Source organism: Schistosoma mansoni, chromosome 3 (genome assembly GCF_000237925.1).
Source record: "Schistosoma mansoni strain Puerto Rico chromosome 3, complete genome".
In the NCBI taxonomy this organism is placed as follows: Eukaryota; Metazoa; Platyhelminthes; class Trematoda; order Strigeidida; family Schistosomatidae; genus Schistosoma; species Schistosoma mansoni.
The window spans coordinates 18,741,937-18,763,427 of record NC_031497.1 but is presented as its reverse complement, the minus strand read 5'-3'; the positions used below and the strand labels follow the sequence as shown (position 1 = coordinate 18,763,427).

General features: G+C 32.1%; 1 protein-coding gene and 1 non-coding gene across 2 annotated transcripts; one reads left to right on the top strand and one right to left on the bottom strand.

The window, feature by feature from the left end:
- Positions 1-1,273: 1,273 nt before the first annotated feature.
- Positions 1,274-21,252, bottom strand: Smp_138260 (hypothetical protein; the record flags this gene model as incomplete). The annotated part of the gene is made up of 8 exons (XM_018799510.1): positions 1,274-1,378; positions 3,281-3,383; positions 9,730-9,929; positions 11,215-11,290; positions 11,954-12,039; positions 13,582-13,686; positions 15,837-15,932; positions 21,223-21,252. The coding sequence occupies 8 exons, from the start codon at positions 21,250-21,252 to the stop codon at positions 1,274-1,276; spliced, it is 801 nt and encodes a 266-aa protein (XP_018651291.1).
- Smp_tRNA_00057_Pseudo_TTG.1.1 lies at positions 16,041-16,111 on the top strand. The gene has a single exon. It is a non-coding gene (tRNA).
- Positions 21,253-21,491: the final 239 nt, after the last annotated feature.

The window sequence follows — 21,491 nt, the reverse complement described above, 5'->3', positions numbered from 1 at the left end:
TGACTAAAGATGAATATATGTATCATGATGAAGCGAAGATTTCAATAGAGTTAATAAGGTCATAAAAAGTTGCTTGTTTCAGACAAATAAATAAAGTTTGGGAGGGAAAGTTCCAGAACATTGAACTAGTGATTAGAACTTATAGAGTTGACAAACAATAAATGATTATGTAGTGAAGTAATTGAAAACAGATTAATGATAATAAGGAAAGCTATGAATTGAAATCGGTTTGTTATGACTTAAAGAAAGATGACAAACTTCAGAAAAAATTGAAGTGATAAATGATATAATAAAAAGGATGTAATGTTACCAGGGCAAAGAAAGATTTATTACTGCTTCTTTCTGGATACATAGATCTGGTTTTCGACATTTCATCGCTTTCGCTGCGGTAAATTTCAAAAGGTTGGAGTTTGATTGTTTGCTAATCACCTGGAAAGACTTCTAGTCCTGTATCAAGGAGATGTCTTGCGATGGCACTGCTGGATGCTTTTAATCCATTTGACCCTAAACTTTTCGGAATATGTTCTTTGAATCAGACGTAGGCTCTCCTTTCTGTTCTATCAATGTAACTGTTTTGGCAGATACATGTAAATTTGTATACACAGTTGGTAGTAGCATGAAAGGGATACCTATTGACCTTTAATTGTATTAAAGAACATGTTGATTTGAACAGGATAACCAGTTTAACCACAGGATAAGTTCTTTTCAGTGCAATTTTTGGTCTCATAATGATTGACCCTGTGACATCATCAACTTTGAATTTAAGTTGAATAAAATAGGTTTTTTATTTGCTGTAGTTTCTTTGAGTTCTTTATCCTCACGTTTTCTATACTTCTCAATAAATTTCAGTGGCTATCCGTTATTCTTTACACATTTTCTAACATTCTTTACTTCCTCCTCTAGCAGCTGATGAGAACCTAACGAAATAAAATCAGTTCATATTATTCGGCACCAATCTTCGTTCTTGCTCTCCTTAAGATAGTAAAGGGAACTATTGTATGAGAGATAATAATGTTGAGCTTATCAAATGCTTAATTTTGTCTCCTTAGATTGTATGTAACAGGCAACTTGATACTATCTTTAAATACTAAGCTAGAGCCTTTAATCATGGAACAGACGTTAACTTGATGGAACTACATTTTATGAACAAACTAATCAGATAGCGTGTCACGTTTTTTGAGCGAGATTCATTTATCTATATGTCTACAGAAAATTTTTGCCTTATATCTGACGTCAGTTAGTGATACGAATGTTAACCCTAAAAATATAACATTTACTGAGGACAATATGGGGACTCGTAAAAATCTGTTTGAATTTTTCGCAAGTTTGGGGGTATCGAGAATTCGCATTCACCAGGACGAGCTTGTATGTCATTGTTCTTTTAATTTACAATCAGAGTAGCCTGTCGAAGACATTAATTATGTAAAGTCTGTTTACACCTTGTCTTATTATTACTTTCTTCCCCATAGACTATTTATTTATAAATGCTGTTTTTTATTTTCTTTAAACCATCCGGAAACTCACTAGGACTGTTTTAAGGCCGTCTCTATATAGTAATTTTAGCACTAAAACTATCCAGAATTTTTCAATGTTTGTTAATGGATTCAGTAAGTTGCTCTAACTTCATAGTATAAATTACAAAAAGATCTCAACTAGATCGCTAATGAAAGCCTAGAAGCACTGGACGGGCGTTTCATCCTAGTATAGACTCCCCAGGGGTGCGTCCACGACCCCTCATGAAGGGAATTAAAGAAGGCCTTCTTAACCACTGAATAGGAATCCGGTGATATATAAGTTTAATTTCAATCAATCCATGACATTGCACAACTATCATTGATTGTCTATGGTGGATAACTGGCTCACACTAAACACGGATTAAATTCCACTACTAACTGCTTCTAACTAGAAATTTAGGAGGTTTGCACAATATCGTAGATTGATTGAAATTAAACTTGTACGTTACTGGGTTCTGTTTCATTGGTCTAGAAGTTAAGAGTTTGTGCGTGAAACCGATGGTTGAGGTTCAGTCTATCTCATGTAGGGTGTTGGATGAGCACTACTGAGGAGTCCCACACTAGGATGAAACCGCCATCTAGTGCCTTCAGGCTTTTATTAGAAGTCTAACTAGAATCAGTTCGTTATTTCACTTATGAAAATCCGTCAATCTCTACAAATCCCTTCAACCAATAAATAGCATTATCTCTAATAATAAATACATTTTTGTGATCCATTCGGAACTGTTAAGTTCAACCTTGGCGTTGCATTATTTTTGTTGACTTACTGGAAATATCATATACTTGAACATAGAACATTGATAAATGTAATAAGACGACAATTCATTCTCTTTTTCTTCTTCATTTACGTAATACGTATACATAGACCTCAGTCGTTCATTTGCATCATTTGGTGTGATCCGAAATCTGAACAGTCTTCTCATCTGATTTTTAAGTGTTATACCAACGCCGTGTTTCCGTTGTACTAAAACTCTTCATTCCGTCTGACAACTTCGAGGTCACATCTCGCTACATACTACTACGACTACACTATCGATGCTATCAAAACAATTACAATCACTGATATGAATGGTGTAATTGAAAAGCTTTCATCATGTAACTTTCTAGACAATATGATTGTTAGAAGATTATTAAAGCGATAAACTGATTGAATTTCTACACATGACTAACAGCTTATTCAGTTCACAAAGAATTTAACTAATTGATTGCCAGATAATTGTTTTCCTATTATTTACACATTATTTTGATTATTTTCGCCCTTGGCTTTTTATTTTTTTTTCATTGCTTCATTAGTTTGTTGAAAAACTGAGTTTATTTAAATGTTTATTGAGTGATAACTACCAGTCAGGCTTCTAATAGTTCTCTGTTCTTCATAGTGATGGCTTTGTGCAAGATTTCAATATTTTCCCCAGAAGAACTTATGTCACAGTATATCTTTGGTCGCATCAATGTATATGGACATTTGGGGAGAAATTCTGACAGCTCAATTCTTCCTGGAAGTTTGTGTTGATGATGTTATCTGGAAAATTTTTCCATCAAAGTTACATGACTAAATTATCTGATTCAAAGAAAAAAAACATATTACAGTGATCCTTTTGAGCTAAAAAACTGATACCTATTATGCGGTTCAGCAAAGAGAATAAATTAATTGGTTCAGTCAAAACGAGTCTTTGATAAATATTCATTCTAAACAAAATAAACAATGATAAAACAAACATGTAAATCATGATGTAAACGTGGTAAGAAATGTATGACTTAATGCTTACCTGATGTTTCATTATCTTTGATAATTGACTGCTAAGTTCAGTCACTGAAAAGGGATCATGTTCAGTGTTTTCTGTGACCGGATGATCACTCGAATCTAAATCTCTAAGAATCGAAAAAACGACAGGAGTCTGATGAAAAAATAAGGACAGCCAATAAGACAATACATTTATCAGGTCGGGTACCAATCTGTGATAAAATAGCCTTCAAAGTAACTTTCATATCTGTAGAAATGGTTAGAAAAACTTGATTTTTGTAGATGTTGTCTATCGTACAAATCTCACCACGTCTTTTCATTACCGAATGTGAAACGTTTTGTTTAAATCGTATTTTTGGATTCTCAATGCAACAACAATCCATAAATTGATTATCATCTAAAATATACTACATTTCTTAAATAACTCTCCGTTCTCAATCATGCTTCAATTATTCTATCAGGGTACAACCAACACTGTTTATATTACTACTGTTTGACTGCTTGATCTCAATATGGCGTATACCTCTTGAAAGTAAACATAAAGTTATTATGATATTTTAAATTTACCCGTTCGTAACTGTAAATTTGTGAAGGTTTGAACCCTTTCGATCATGAATATTCATCACTTCGAATTTGCTACATTATCAACCTTTAGCGTTGTAATATTTGCTTAATCATTTTTATCGTTTATTTTTCTTCAATCCGTAACAAACCTTTTAAAAACAACTTGCAAATAACAAACTGATAAAATTATCGATGGAAAATAATTTTAGAAAATCTTAGAAACTGACGACTGCTCTTTCTTAAGAACATAAGTTCCAACTTATAGAAAATATATCTATTAATAGGTAGAAATGGATGATGACTAGTAGTGGAATTTCGGAAGTGCGTTTCGTCCTAGCTAAGACTCGTCAGATGGATGTAAATGCTTTTCTTTGTCGATATTCACTTCGGTTTTAGGGCCCGCGTCATTCATTTAGATACTGAGTCCTAGACATCAGTGGGGAGATCCAAACGAACAATACAAATGAATACGACGGTTAAGGTAATTATTACAGAAAATAAAATAGATGAGTCAGTAACATATAAAAACTTAAATACTTAGCTTCTAATCATTAGATCAACCATGTCAATTTCATTTTATTCATATTTATTTAAACCATTTTAGTTCAACCAGTATTAGTGATATCAATTTTTACTCAATCACCGCATTGTTTAAATATTAGAGAGGAATTTTTAACATTCAGAATAGTGTAAATAATTCAATTTGATGGAATTCTAGATTTTTTTAAAAAATTTGCGCAAACTGCACTAGATTGTACATAAAAATGTAAGTATATCATTTCCACCACTGTATGACAACTTGAACCAATGGCCAAAGGAGAAGAGGAAGACCAAAAAACACATTACACCAAGAAATAGAGACAGACATGAGAAGAATAAACAAAAACAGGATAGAACTAGAAAAGAAGGCCCAGGACAGAGTGGGTTGGAGAATGCTGTTCGGCGGCCTATGCTCCATTGGGAGTAACAGGCGTAAGTAAGTTAGTAAGTAATATCATTTCCACCAGCTGATATTTTCTAATTTAGTGAAACTTTTTAATATCGAATATCATAAAAATGACTATTATTAGAAATCTAGCTTAGAGGTATACATTTGGTTTTTATGGTAACTAAAGCATTATCGATAAGTAAAACAGGTATAGATGCCATAAGATCTTTGTATAGTCTCGGTATATTTGTGTTTTCTCAATTTCAGAAAAGTTAGAAGTGTTCACAGTTTCGAGAGATCTAAAATATCAGTAAAAATGGAAATTTTTACTATTTTGTGACAATATATATCTTAAGCTCAGCTACTACAAGGTTACAAAATTGGATTCACCTAGTTAAAACAGCATTTAGGGTTTCAGAAAAATTGCATTGGATTTTACACTGGACAGTCGCTTTCTTATGAAGAGTAAGGATGTCATTCGGAATACGATGAACTCATCCATAATAATATCGTCAGGATTTGTAAATAAGAGCTCTTAGAGAAAGTTGTTCATACTTACAACTTTATAATGATATTTTTTATTAGCACATTGATGTTACCCCGATGTTTAACTAGAAGTAGGTTGTTTTAAAGGGGAAACACATTTGATTGTTCTACTTAGTGGTGAAAATACTGCAAGAAAGTCATTGAACACATCTTATGATAGCTAGTTCCAAAAATGGTTGATGCGTTATATTTTGCCTCAAAGTCTCTGCACACCATTAGCAGTAAATCATAGATGTCCAAATCCCTCAGCTGAACCGTGCATTTGGTGATCCAGTCTAAGAATTAGATGTTGGCTTTCAATACTCTACTCGTGAGGACATACTTCAAAGTTAAAGATAGTGAAGGAGACATTCTTATCAGTGGTGACAGTTACGCTTAGGCCTCAAAGTACTTTGAACTGAAAACTCAAGTCTCTCATTAACAAGATGTTAAAGAACAGAATACGAATTAGTCTTTTGTATCTTCCTAAGACATTATTGGTGTTTTGCTCAATAGTGATGTTGATGAATCAAGATGACCAGAGTGATCTACAATCTGGTTAGATCCTTAGGATGAATAAAGTGTGCATCTGCAGAAAAATGTTATGAAGATATAACTCCAATATGTCCTCAACTAGCCAACGTTAATCTTCCATGAATAGACAAATCTTTGAGAAGTTGAAAGAGAAATCTGTTAACTTTACAAACTATATACTGAGATAAACCATAACTGAAAAGAGGAAACAAGGTAAATACCATTAAATGTAAACAATTCAAATGAAAGCTTGTCTGTTATACGCCATGGTTTATACACAAGTATTATAGTAACTAAATTCATAACAGTTTGAAGTACTTATTAGTTAAGATTTTCCCTGTCAAATACTTTCACTTGAAAGGTATCGATCAACAAAGTTTAGTGTTATCTCTCGTTGCAAGAATATGAACAGAACCACACACAATTAATCACGATGTATTAAAGGAACATTTTGCAAAAGATGATCGTCTAGTTCATAAATATCATGATATCAAAAAATATGCTTGAATAATTCAGATACTGAAGATTGACTACTTTTTTCTAAATAAAAATCTACGCTGCCAATAGACTACGATATGAAAAAACTTGAAGTATGGGGTATTATATGATTACGTTTTTTAAACATAACGCTAAGAAATTATGATAAAACATAATCGGTTATTTACAAACACCATAGGGTAAACGAGTATCTGTTCAAGTTGCCATAATTTGTAGCGGCATAAATGGAGAGAAGAATAACATGATGAGAGGCTAAGGAAAGAAAGTAACTACTTGTCACGATTCGTGAGGTTATTTATATTATCCTGTTATTGGTTTTCGGGAATGAATTTTAGTCAGTCTTTGTTGATACATGTACATTTTTGGGGATGATTCAAGATTATCTCTTTGTAACAAGTATTTTTGTATGCTTAAATTATGACTAACATTGAAATCCAGAAAAAATGTTTCGTCCTATTACAAATTCGCCAACATGGTATAACTCTGTCTAAGAGTCAATGCTTGCACTTAGACTTAAGCTCAAGTACTTATCACTTCAAATATTATGTCATCCATCAAATTGATAAGTTCATATATTCATTAAGTTCTTCAATGAGTACGGTGTCCATTTATCTTGAATATCAACAAATGAATAGTATAAACGTTTATGATGAATAAATGCGACTATTGTATGTATTTTACTGATATCGACCGGAAAACTACTTAAAATCATGGATTATTTAACAGCTATTTTGTCTTTGTTTGTGAATCCTTAGTGCAGTGACCAAAACACGACTGGGGACAATCGAATGTACTTAGACAAAAATTACAGACTATCTCACTAAATTCTGATAACCATACAGTCAACAGTTAATTTACAAAATAACAATCAATTGTCTCAATCTTAACTATTCCTTCTGCAAATATCAGTCCATCTTCTCTGATTTAATTGTTCATGCATTTTCCTACCAATTGCGCTTCATTTCAGTTCTTTCTTTATCGGTCTTCTGCCCAAATAAATTCTATGTCTGACTATCACCATATACTACTGATGTGGACATAAGTAGACCACACCACACTTAGTAGTATAATCTTATAATGTAAATTAACCACTTGTTTACAATTGATATAATATGATGTACCTTTAAGAACTTTAATTTATTATTAAACTAGACTATATTAGTAAATTATAATTTTGTTTTTAACATGATAATTATTGAATTTGTTTTAATAGTATTTCAATTACAAAGTAAATATTACTGAGAGACATTTTCTTTTTGAATACATAAAAACAACACATGAAACAGTATAGAATTCATAATGAGTTTTTATTGATTGAAAGGGGATATGGAGTTATGATTGGATTCAGTTATAAAGTATAAAGTTATTAGATATTATTTTCAATCAATGAGTATTGAGAAACAGAGTATTGCATTAATATGCATTTAAAGAGTGATTTATGTATAAATTTATTCAATATTGTCACAGCTCATTTAACTCTGATACGTTGAACCTACAGAACGCTTTAAATATAAACGTCTTAACCGATCCTTTGAACTCCTGCAATCTCCAAATCTCACTGAACACGGAAGATGGAAATATGAAATAAGCTTTACTTATAAAGTTCATTTCATGTAAAGCAAAAATAAGAGGAATCTAAAAAGTTTACAAGTGGATTTTAGGAATACAAACGCTTCCAGAAAGTTCGCTAAAAGTGTCAACACAATTCCCAATTGAGAAATCGAATTAACTAGACATAATATTTTACTACCTAGATTATCCACTAGACGCTGGACGTGAATAGAATATACATTACAGAAGTCATCAAATTACATCATGAGGCGAACTTTAACTTGGAATCCTGAAGGGAAAAGGAAATGATGAAGGCCAAAGAACACATTGTCACAAGAATTGGAAGCAGATGTCAAAAGGATGAATAGCAATTGAGAACAACTGTAAAGGATTGCCAGGACACATTTTGATGGAGAATCCTAGTAGGCGACCTATGCTTATTCACAAAGAGTGATAGGCGAATGCAAATAAGCAAGTAAGAATACTGATATATCGCGACGATAATAATGGATGGTAACTGTTCGGATCTATTTATGAACTAGTACTATACGTATATTTTTATTGTATAATTGTTTAGTAACTAAACTATGTATATTCATATTGCTGTTGTTATGAGCTTTATTGTGACTTATAGACTATTATTATAGTATTTACCGTTCTTGAATTATGCCTAGTTTATTAATTACAGTCTCTCACATTCACGACCACTTTTGGCTAGATCTTGTACAAATGTTATTTTCTATTTTATGGTATGAAGTGATCTGTTTGGTTTGCATATAAACTCAGCATTTTTGAAATTTACGATTCATATCGTGGAGGTTGAAATCGGTGTTCTGAACTCAACAAGACGGGTTAGACAGGAAGAAGGATCGATAAAGACTCTAGACTGCTCGTACGGGTCCAGTGGATAAGTCACTGTTCTTTAATTGGCGGTATCATTACGTTATATATTAAAAATGCACAAGTTATAACAATTACGCAAGAATTCTCCTAAGACAATGATTGTCTAAAAGTTATTTCAGTCACTTTCCTGGCTTCTGGAGGATTTTTTGAGGGATAGCATACAAAATATATACTAGTTATTCTTAATTATCTAACATAGTTAAAAAGTCAATAAACTAGCTAGTTTAATGTAAAATATCAACAGAATAATAAGTTAAATTGAAGCAACTAAGTGCTGAACAGCTGTTTCATTTCAGTTTTATAAAGTGTTTGATATCTATGTGTTGTGTAAAATTACAGTGATTAAAACCACTTTGAAAACTGATATTTGATTGTTTCAAGTTAATTTAATTTCCTACAGTTTTATTTTCAATAAAATGTTAAATTAACCTTGCTATGATTTCTTGTTTTAATCAGAAAATGATCATACAAAGCATCGACAATTCGTTAGAACAAATTAACCTAAATTATACTAGTCTGAGTAAATTATATTTCGGTTTTTATTATACAGTGAATAAAACAAATAAATGAGGTGAGGATAAACTACACTGTCGTTCTCAATTATGACCTTGAACCTGGGTACCATCCAAAATGAAGCGGGAGTTATTATTTACACAATTGTAATCCATGACGGAGATCGTGTTTCATCCTCTGTCATTTTTGACGGCTTATATAATAAAAATGTTAAGTTCTCTACGACGAAAATGCTAATCCATCATGCTACAGATGTGTCAAGGGTAGCGCACTCAGTCATAATGGAAGAAAAATTACGACAAAGCAAAAATTATCTCTCCAATTAATTCTGGAATGGAAAATGTTTTAACTTATCTACAAGTGAGTGACTAAATAAACGAAAACATAACCTTAATTACTAACTACGATATGCTCAGATGACTTGACAACGTGGAGCTTATATATATATATAAACATACCTAGACATTATTCTTCCTCTTGATGTAATTCCGTATGTGGAACCTTCACGATCTTGACAACTCATTATACTTGATGCTTTCCATTTGGTTACTTGAGTTGCATCTTCTATACTTTTCAATGATTTAGCATAGGACATATTCAATTCTCTCGCAGCACATTCGTGTAGTTTGTTGACTTCTTCGAACAGATAATTTAATATCTGACAAAATGTATGGTATATGAGGTTTAAATAATTTTGTCTACATGATGATTTTAAAATAAGGAGTCCTGGTTGTTTAATGAAAGTAGAAAATCTAGTGACCAAAATAACAACTGGATGGTGACTAGTTACAAATCGTTACTGTGTTTGAAAATATAGTTAAATAGAACGTAAACAAACGATGGTGATTTTAAGTGATTGAGCGAAAGATCTGACTGGATTTCTGTTTCATACCAGCTGGCGTTTGGCAGAAATTTGCTTCCGATCCTAAATGAATTGATGCTTTAATCGGAACTCGAACTCTTATAATCTATTATTGCAATCTAAGGCGTAACCGAGCTGGAAAATTCAAATTCAAAGAACCATCGTGACCTTCCCTAACTCGATATCATTGACAAAGTGAATATTAATTATAGAATAAATGACCTACAAATTGATTTCCTTCAAGTGTCTGTGGCATTCAAGCATGTTTATTTTGCTGTTCGTATTTCGTATATGATCATGTTATTTTAAACCAAAAATGCCAATTCTACTGAAGGGGTATATTGTGTTCTAATATCAGTTGAATAGGCGAGTTGACGTCAATAAATTGGTCTTGTGAACATTCATTATTTTTCCACACCATATCACTGAATTTTATCAATGAATCTTTCATGTCAGCAATCGAGAATTTATTCGTCAGATTATAAAATTGCACTCCAATATATTGATTAAAAAAATACTTAGAAATCTTCACGGCAAATTTGAGTGAGTTTTTACACTGGTCATATTAAAGCGTGATCAATGGAGTCAGATCAACACCGTATACTAGACAACAGGATATTCATTGACTAATGAGTGAATAATTAATCCATCATGGTTAGTGTTTAAAATTCAGACCACCGAGCCGGCATTCAGTAGTTAGCAAACCCCGCTTTCTTGAAATTACTACATTGCTCAACTATCCAATAAGACATCACTATGTTATGAGAAACAATGCTAACTTGGTGTTAGTTAGCAGGAAAAAACTAATGTTAACATGATAAATCAAGATTTTTATTAAATTCTTTTCTTCATCAGAGTCCTACAAAATTGTTGGAAAAAGGGTATATTATCTAAATAATGTTGAATTATTGAGTATAGCTCATTTTACCATTTCAGGAAGCCTTATTACTCACAAACCAGATATCTGAAATCGGGAATAATCATTTGCTTTTAATAAATATACAAATTTGTATACGCTGATTACACTAAATAAAAATGAAATATCAATTATCTCTTCAATTTTACCCGGAAAAAGACTTACAGAGTATATTCGATCACTGAATTGTTTATACGTCGACACAAGAACAAACAATGCATCACAGCAAGCCATTGTACCTCTTAATAAAATCATTAGAAATTAATTAATCAATACCAGAAAACCATACAGAAAAATTTGGAACCATAGAAAAATCACTGTATACCGCACTATTCAAACCAGTTTATTTATAGAAATCGATTGTTCAAGCTAAGTCGACCTAGCTAGACTACATAAAGGATCAGCCTCAAAGAAATGAAACAGACTTCCAACAATAAAACCAGTCTGATTTAGGTAACCAAACTTTGTGATCGGCTTTATTTAAAATAATTCCATCCAATCTGTAAATAACTATGAACATATATAGAAATCTTAATGACCGGAGTTCGCGTTTCCTCATATGCCTTAGACTGGAAGTTAATGGGTTTGTGGACGGATGTTATACCTTAGATTGAATACTGCATAGCTCCCTTCTCATTAGCATCAATCTCAACTAGTATTACACATCACGGTAGATGCTGATTCAACAATTGTTTCTTGCAGACATTCATACTAACAATATTTTTTGCTTAAAAAAACAACGAAAGCTTCTTTCATGACTGAATCATTGAAATGAAAAACTAAAGCACTACTGTGTTATAATACCTAACAACTATTCTTTTATTTATTTTAAAAAGTTCCATTCAAAAATATCTGTAACTGTCAAGAATCAAACAAAAATTTGAACAATGTCAAACAGTCTTACTCATTTTCAACTGTATTCATTTTATCTACTAAACAATTAGTTAAATAATCATAATTCATCGAAGATGCCCTGTAATTAATATGCGCCTATAATTGAAGAAAACAAAAAAAAGAGATTGTATATCTTCATTAGTTATTTTCTTGATTTATTCATTTATTTAAAATGAATAGCTCTAGCACAGATTGAAAATCTAACTGGATAACATATCTAAGACAGTTGGATCATATTACACAATAGAACCAAAGTATAGCCAAAACACAATGAACAAAAATTGAGATATAGTAGAAGACTACGAAATTACAGTTCTTCAGTTCAGTTTTTGGGCAAAAATTCATGACTAATTTGATTAGTCTGTTTATTCATTTCCTATCTGTTCAATAATTACTTGTATTGAATTGTCTATAGTTGCAAATCCTTTTGTTGTTTCGCAGTTCGGTTTAAGCAAATCAACTTCTATACAAAAGGTTTAACTTGAATTCCAGAATATACAAACTAACATTTTGTTAATGTTATTTGTTATGGTTGTTTTCGTATTTCTTTTTTTCATTGTTTATCTGAATAAAAGTAATGATAGCCTAATTCAAAGCTATTAGTTTCATTACAGTACAGAATTCCCAGCAGCAATTGTGTAGTATTACAAGAAAAAGCTCTTTAATATGAATCCACATGACAATCATTCAAAACATGTTTCATCAATGTTTTTTAACAGTCGATGTATTTCACTTATATTCAGCTATTGAAATCTTCTAGCAGTTTAACTGTTACAACTGGTTTTTCCTCATCCGTCATACATTACGTGCATGAATTACAATATATTGATCTATTGTCTCTCCGGATTATTGATAAGAAGTAAAATCTGACAAGTGGAGTGTTTCTGTTTGAGTTCCCTAGTAATTATTATCACAAAACTCTGTACCACCTTTATAACAGAGTGTGATCACATACAGTTTATACACATAATTATTGAGTGGAGGAAAATCTAACGCGGATAGTTTAATTGGAATAACTGAGAAGCTAGAAAATTCATTGCCCCCAAATACTTGAATAGGTCGTCGTAAAATGTGTTATTACTGAAAACTTTAATTGGTTGGTGTTTTTTTAGTCTATAAGGCTTTTTTATTTCGTCTACAAACTTGTCAGACATATTTGGGAAAGGGCCATCAAGGAAATCTCAAATTCACATTTCACTTCGCTCGTTAGCTGAGTGTAACTCGATTACAATAGGACACAAACGTGGTATGTATCGATTCAAACGCTAAATTACTGACAGTCATAATGACCCCCATTTATTTAATAAATACAATATTGGTGATTTATTCGTAAAAATAGATATTTACAGGTGAATTAATTAGTCACTGTCAATAAATTGACTGTTGGATACTGGATTACATTCCTTTAAGGAATGTGTAACATATCACTGAACAGTACCTAAACGTATCAAATGCTTATCCTACATTTCATCACCAAACACTATCCCAAAAAATTTTACTCATTCATTTAATTTGTTTATGAGTCAGTGCTAAGATAATGTTATACACTATATATATATATATATATATATCGCGACATTCCAATACAATTCCATGGGTTTACTTGCAGCTTAAAATAAAGACAGAATAATGACTTACTTTCTCCTTTTTAACTGCACTTCGACTCCGACTATAACTTTGATTAAGATTACGCTTATGTCGATTTACACGATGTGCCGTAGATTCCAGTTCTTTTAATTGTGGCTATAGTATTAAATTTATATACGTATATATAAATATATATAAATGAAGAAAAATAATTTCGTTTACTTTAAACAAAATCAAATTAACTAGCGAAACTTCAACTTGGATGATCATACATATATTTAGTGGTGGCATTAAGGTTAAACCACTGGGTCACAGGTTCAATCCGCACTCCGTTTGAACAGTTCGATGACAATACTAAGAATAACTTAAAGTCAATTATATAAGCTTATACTAGTAAATTAGTTATAACAACTTAGTGATGATAAGATGCTTGCCTTTATTAATGGAAGTAAAAAGAAAAACATTCGTTAAAACAAGAAAACTATTAAACTATTCAATACTTCTTTAATAATTTTAATTGAAGCACTAAATTTTCAATTATTTAAATGAAAGTTCAATTATCTCTCTATCAATAGTGGTTCAAATAGTACAATACAATTTGATTTATCACCTGGCATATGAAATAGGAAATAACAGCTGAGTTGTATGATTATTAAAATTTCTCAAATGAAAATACATTTATGTAGGATTAAATAAAGACTATTCAATGAGAAAAAGTTTCTTTCCGACAATATTATTTAACGAAGTTGTACAATGGTACTTTTATTGATTTAACACATAGAAAAGTCTGTCAACAAATATAGTTGAATCATGTCAGAATTCTTTGAGATAAACTGAAGATTGATTGAATTTGATGTGATATTCAAAAAAGTAACATAAAGTGGTAAGATGAATGTAGATTATAGATGAGTAGCAATTGTTCAATCGATCAATATGAAAGCTGTAATGATTAAAACACCAAAAAACGAGTAACAAAGATTGATTATCAAGTATAAGAGGTAGGAAGGAACTTAAGATCAAGATAGGATGAGCAAATGAACATTTCACTGTTACACAAAGATTAGGAGTGACTCGGTGGATTTTTAGGTCATTTGTGTTACTCAAGTTTTAGTTTGTTTTCCTTTAGGACAATTTATGGTGAGACGATAATTTATAGATGAATCAATCAGATTTACGACAACAGGTCTGCGATTTTGGAGGAAAATTCATTCATCCATTTGGCTAAATAGAGTTTTGTAGCATTATAGCTGATATTATTTCGTGATTAAAATCAAAATCTAACTCCTAATCCTAACATCTGACTGTAAATCTTAATACTGATTCCTTACAGTAATTAACAACCCTCTTTTGACCCTAGTAAGTAGGTGAATATTCTCAAGGTTACTTTAGCATCGCTCAAAAGTCGTCCACAAATTATAACATAACCCAATTTATTTGATTTTATGGACATCTTTGAGTGAGGAATATGGCATAGGAAAAGGACTCAAATTTAACTAATTCTAGATCTGAACTATTGGTGGAACTGCATACTCATTTTAACAACCAAGTAGAGTAATCCTAAGAAACGCGTTTCGAAAGAGATCATTGTACGCCAAATGTAACCTGCTCTGCAATAAAACATTAATTTAATGAGTCAAAGAATCAAAGGTTAGATGGAAACAATACGAAGTGAAGAAGAGGATATTTTTTCTTGAAAATCTCGAAAGTTTGCTTTTCAGGATTGATACAACTGTATTTCCTCTAAATTCAAAGTTCCTGAGAAAATTCACCTTTGTATCTGTCGTTGATTTTTCATATTGGTGTTTTGGCTTAATACTTTTACGATATATATAGGAGAACAATCATTACTGAGAAGTATTTCCTAGATTTTATCTAGTCAGTTGCATATCATATCACTGGTGTGAATTTGTCTGCCTTTCAAAAGTAAAGAGAGTATCAAGTTTCTCTATCAGATCGACGTGATTCAACTAGATAGATAGTTTTCTTCGCAGATTACCTTCAACTAGAAAAAGATTAGCATAATTAACATTTTTGAGTGATAATTAGCCCTAATTTCATTTATGCTAAATTATTTAATCTACTAAAATCAATTTAAAATTTACTCCGTACAAGATAGTTGAAGCATAATGGTATGTCAGATTATAGATTGTTATCAGCAAATTATTGGTTACTAGTATAAATCACAACGTTTATTATCATGTCATCAAAATTCTTCCTGATAATCATTGAAAACATGAAAAATGAATTCCATGTAAGAGAACTAATTCATTAATACAATAATACATAACAATATCGTTTGAACTAACCTCTAAATGTTTATATTTTGCCATTTGTTTTATAATAGGCTCTGGTAACAGTTTATTCAATGTATCCGTTAATTCGAAATGAGCACTTTCTAAATCCTTTATTTTATTGTTGACATAAAATGAATAATAATAATAATAATAAAGTAAACATGAATTGTGTTAATAAATAGGCAATTGAATTATCTACAAGCAAATGGCTATCAAGACTCAGTGGCCGAGTGGATAACGCGATGGCATTTGAAGTGAAAGGTACTGGGTTCGAGTCCCAGAGATGCAGGTACATCCAGCTGACGAGTCTCAAATAGGACGAAACGCGCATCCTGGATTCTACCGCTAGCCACTATCCATCTTTGCTTACCATGCTTGTGAATTTAGGCTATATCGAGGCAATACGCACAGTATGCACATATGCCACTTAGAGACTGACCAGTTGCAGTCCTAAAACATCAATGGGATAATTCAAACAAACAATATTAAGTGGATTTAATTGAGTTATCTGCTAGAATTCTTTTCTTTCCATAACACTTCAACTTAATACATTGTACTTCATTTCAACAGAAATCAGAGATATGAGTCAACTTAATAAATAATATTTTGAAGAGAATTTTCAGAACCAAAAGTGTCGAGAAATAATTTAAACGAATAATCTTGTAAGAAATATGCATGAACATTTTAGGAATGTAAACAGTAAGCTGATAAATCAATTCTACTATCTTGAAGAATATTTTCATGAGTACTGAATAATTAATAAGCTTGTGTGAATTATTACCCGATTATAAAGTGAATGTATGAGGCTAATTTGTTAATTCTCAATCTTCTAAATGGTACTCTACATATTTTACTTTTAAAATATGATCAAAAAATGAATTGTTCTTTGAACCAGAAAAGTAAGAATAAATGATGGATTATTATCAGAAGGAGGTTTTGTGGAGATTTTAGTAAATTTTTATAGTTGAAATCATGAGTCATTTGAAGGTAGACCACCATGGAAAACCTGGAAGCACTGGATGGCAGTTTCCTCCTATTGTGGGACTCCTCAGCAGTGCGCATCCACGGTCCCGCCTCGCGAGATTCGAACCCAGGACCTATCAGTCTCTCACATGAGCGCTTAAACTCTAGGCCACTGAACCGGCATTCAACGGTGTTAATGTCTAACTTCAAACAATCCACAAAACCCCCTTCTGATAATAATCATATGCTCACTGGTGACTGGCTCCATGAGGTATTTCCTGGAGTTCTGGTGAGAATCCATCACCAGTGGACTTCAACAAGGTCTGTTGGGATGTATCAACTCACTGAAGATATTGGTGAATGGTTGCTCAGTTTCGTGGATTGGTTGAAGTTAGATATTAACACCGTTGGATGCCGGCTCAGTAGTCTAGAGGTTAAGCGTTCATATGAGAGACTGATAGGTTCTGTATTCGAGCCCTGAGCGCGTGATCGGGGATACGCACTGCTGAGGAGTCCCACAATAGAATGAAACGGCGGTTCAGTGCTTCTAGATTTTTCATGGTGGTCTAGCTTCAGTCGACTCATGATTTCAACCATAAAAAAGATAATGGACTAGTTAAATTATAATATTATATTGATTTAGAAGTTTAATATAACTAAAAATAACAATAGAAATGTCTTTTAAAGTAAATTTTAAACAAATGAACATTAAAAACTATAGAAGTTTGTCTTTAAATATTTTTATTGTATGGTCTACTCATCTGTTAAACAAACAAATGTTAACTTTTAAACACAATCTCCTGTTAATTTTTCATAGTGAAGTAAAATGTTCACGGAAGGCAATGTATCATTTCCCGCCTCTCCCAAAAAACAAACAGTGGTTTAAATTCACTTAGTATTGTTTACTAAGATCTTCCCATTGATGTTCAGGACTGCAATTGATCAGTCTCTTATTGGCATATGTGTATACTGTACGCATCGACTCGATATTGCCCTAATTCACAAGCGTTATAAGCAAAGGTGGATAGTGGCTAGCAGTGGAATCCAGAACGCACGTTTCGTCCTATTTGGGACTGGTTAGCTGGATGTACTTGCGTCTCAGAGTTGATGTTCACTCTTGGACTCGAACCCCGTACCGTCCGCTTCAAACGCCATCGCGTTATCAAGATTCAAGTAAGCAATACCAAGTGAATTTAAACTTCACCTCATTGCAGTTCGCTCTGTTCTACTTTACGGCTGCGGAACTTGGCCATTAAGAGTAGAATATACTCGTAAGTTACTAGCATTTAACTACAGGTGTCTTAGAAATGCTGCTCGCATCTGCTGGGATCACCGGGTAAGTAATAGTGAAGTTCGACGCAGGGTACTAGGGAATGACTGTAAATCAGTTGATGAGGTCATGAATCTTCATCGACTGAGATGGTTGGACTACTATGCCTGAATACCGATTACCACGACGCGCAATATTAACTAATGTTGGGGATGGTTGGAAGAGAATTAGGGGTGGCCAGACCAAAACGTGGCATCAGAATTTGAAGTCACTAACTTCTAGTCTGAGCAATGTTGGTAAATACAGACTACTTGGTTGGTGTCCGCTTGACTATCGTAACCAATGTTAGAGACTCTGTGTGACATGGCTCAGAATCGATCACAATGGCGTAGGTGTATACACTTTCTGTCTTCCCTTAAACTATGAAATTAAAATAGCTTCATATCTGTCTTTCTTCCTGTACTATCTTCCTGTACAATCTTTCTTTTATATATTTCCACCATTAAATTAACTACTTCTATGAATTCGGTGTCCATTTTGTTGTGCTAATGAGGTGCGGCAACTTTGACCGATGCATATATGTGCCTGGTCCTACGTTGTTGCTGAGTGACTGACTCACTCCATTGCACAAGCAGGAAGCTATTAGGACTCAGTAGCTGAGTGGATAATGCGATGGCGTTTGGAGAGAAAAGTACTGGGTTTGAGTCTCTGGGTTAACATCAACTCTGGGATGCAGATATATCCAGATGAAGATTCCTAAATAGGACGAAACGCGCGTTCTGGATTCCACTGCTACCCACTACCCTTCTTTGCTTATGAAACAGTGATTTTTTTTGTTATATATATAGTCGGTTTACCCCGGGTATTCTGTTTATTTTTAACATATTACCCGACTCTTTCTTTCCATAAGAGTGCATATTTAGGAAACTTAATATTTAAATGCATTTACTCCACTTTGACAGATTTATATCATAACGATCGCTGATAACCGGCTTTCATTCTACTCAAATAATGATAATGATTATCTGTTCTTTGATTAAATAATATTTAATTTGGAAATTTTGAACTACTATTCTAAATAAAAGAATAAACTATTAATAATGAAATTTTGCCAAAATATATTGAATTAGAGAGAATTATGCTACAAAACAATATTAAATAAATACCTGTGAACCATAAACAGAAACTTGGAACAAAATAGTATTTCAAATCAGATTTGGAAAAGCTTAAACACTTAGAATTATCTTGTTATGAGTTACTGTCTAAATTTGAAATGTTGTATTGTTTTGTTTTCCATATTGTAAGTTTTTAGTTAATGCACAAACTGTTGCTATATACTTTCCCTCCCTCAAGTTATTTTTATTAACAGTGGATCTTTTATTCAGTTATCCTTTAATTATAGCGTAGGAATGTACGCGTTTTACTTTTCTATTTGTTTCTTTGCCATCAGCCATTTGATACATACTGCCATACGATTTTGCGTTCTAAGTGAACTGTACAACCGAAGTTTTATCAACATGCTATATTCGTTTTCTGTTTGGTTATCAGACTAAAGGAGGAAGCTGTTTATCGGACCAGTAGTTGTTAGAATACTCATAGTCATCGTATAGTGGGCTAAACAGTAGATCACGGATATTATAAATAATAAGCGAATCAGTCAATTAGTGAACTCAATAAATCATATGCTTATATAATTATCGGTTCGATCATACACGTCCTAATACTGTTTAAAAAGTATTTCTTTAGAGACTAAGAAGAGACGTTTATTGCTTTAACAATACTGTTCATGAAGAAATAATCTGAGCTATAGAACCATTGATAAATGGGAAGAATTTCGATTTTTTCTTAATAACTATTTGTACTAAAATTGCATTGAAAATCGAAAATTTCCAAATAATCATAAATAAATTCCCTTTTTAGTCACAAATAAAGTTTTCAGAGTTCAAGTGAGAAACGTGATTGCGTCAACCATACTGAAGTGGTGGACTTAAACGATATTTCATTTATTTCAGAGGTTACTTAAATTTCAAAGACATTTACTATTCTTCAAAAGTTTCAAAGTAGTCCACTTTTTAGAAAAATCTGCAATGTCATAAGGACTTTGAATTCAGAACAATTAAAAGTTGTACATTTCTTTGGAATTCATATAAAGTGAAACATATACTCAGCATATCATGATTTTAACTAATTCTCTAATCAACTTCCAGCTATAATTATTAGTATTGATGACAATAATAATAATAGTAATATCGACTTACATGTATTAAAGGAAATATCATACTACATGTTGTATTGGAATTGAGATAGTGAAGAAGTGATTTTAACACTTCACTTATTGAATCTGTTGACTCTTTGAACGAAAAAAACAAGTGGAATTAAATAAACAAGTCATTTTAAATTATAAAAACAAATGTATATATTATTATTGATTTATCTTCAGTACATACTAACTGATAATAACACAGGAATAAGAAAAATGCTGTTTTTACACTGTAGTGCTTTTCAAGAATCCATGAAGTTGTTATTACATCATATAATTTCATTTAAATAGTCATTCTCTGTACAGTTTTACCATAGAAGTAAATAGAAATAAACCTCACACTTAATTCAAGTAGGTGTTTAAGTGTTTACATACTATTAATTGAAACTAATTGAGCAAAACAAGTACTTGTACAGTCAAAATTGTGTAAGCTATAAACCTCGGATAAATTGATTTCATAAAACACTAAGGGTACTACAACCAAATGAATGAAGTACGACTCATAAATACTTACAATCCTGCAATGTTATGTAATGTTATGTAAAGATTTATTTTCAATTGATAAGCAATTTTCACAGTTGCGATCCCAGATATAATTTGTGAATATTCTGTTAGTTTGGTCAAACTTCAGTATACACTTTCCCGATAATAAAACATTTATCACCCTACCTTATGACAATTAACTTAAAATAATGTTACCAAACTAAGCTTGCACACATCCCTTTGCAATCTAAAAACTAATAAATAGTTTCATTAGTGCGAAATATATTTGCTTTCAGTGGGATAACGGAGTATTAATTATTCGTCTGGGTTAACGTGCCGCTTCGTCACAAAAAATACTTTAGTATTATAAATTCCATTTTTTATGGGTCTGAGCGTTTTTATTAGCCATTATCAATACTTACCGCTTGTAAATTTCCAAAACATGAAGGCATGTATCAAAAATTATACATTTTGTCCAGTGTTTGGTTACGGCCTGATCATTGTTTGTGAAACGTAACCAGCACCAAGAATAACAGAATGAAGTTTCCTGTTACTCAATATCTTTTAATTCACTCTGGATTTTATGCACAAGACGACTTATGAAATAAGACTTCAAATATTTGATAAGACAGAGAAGTTAGGCCACTTAGATAAGCATGCAGTATTTAGACATTACCAAATTGTTTTTATT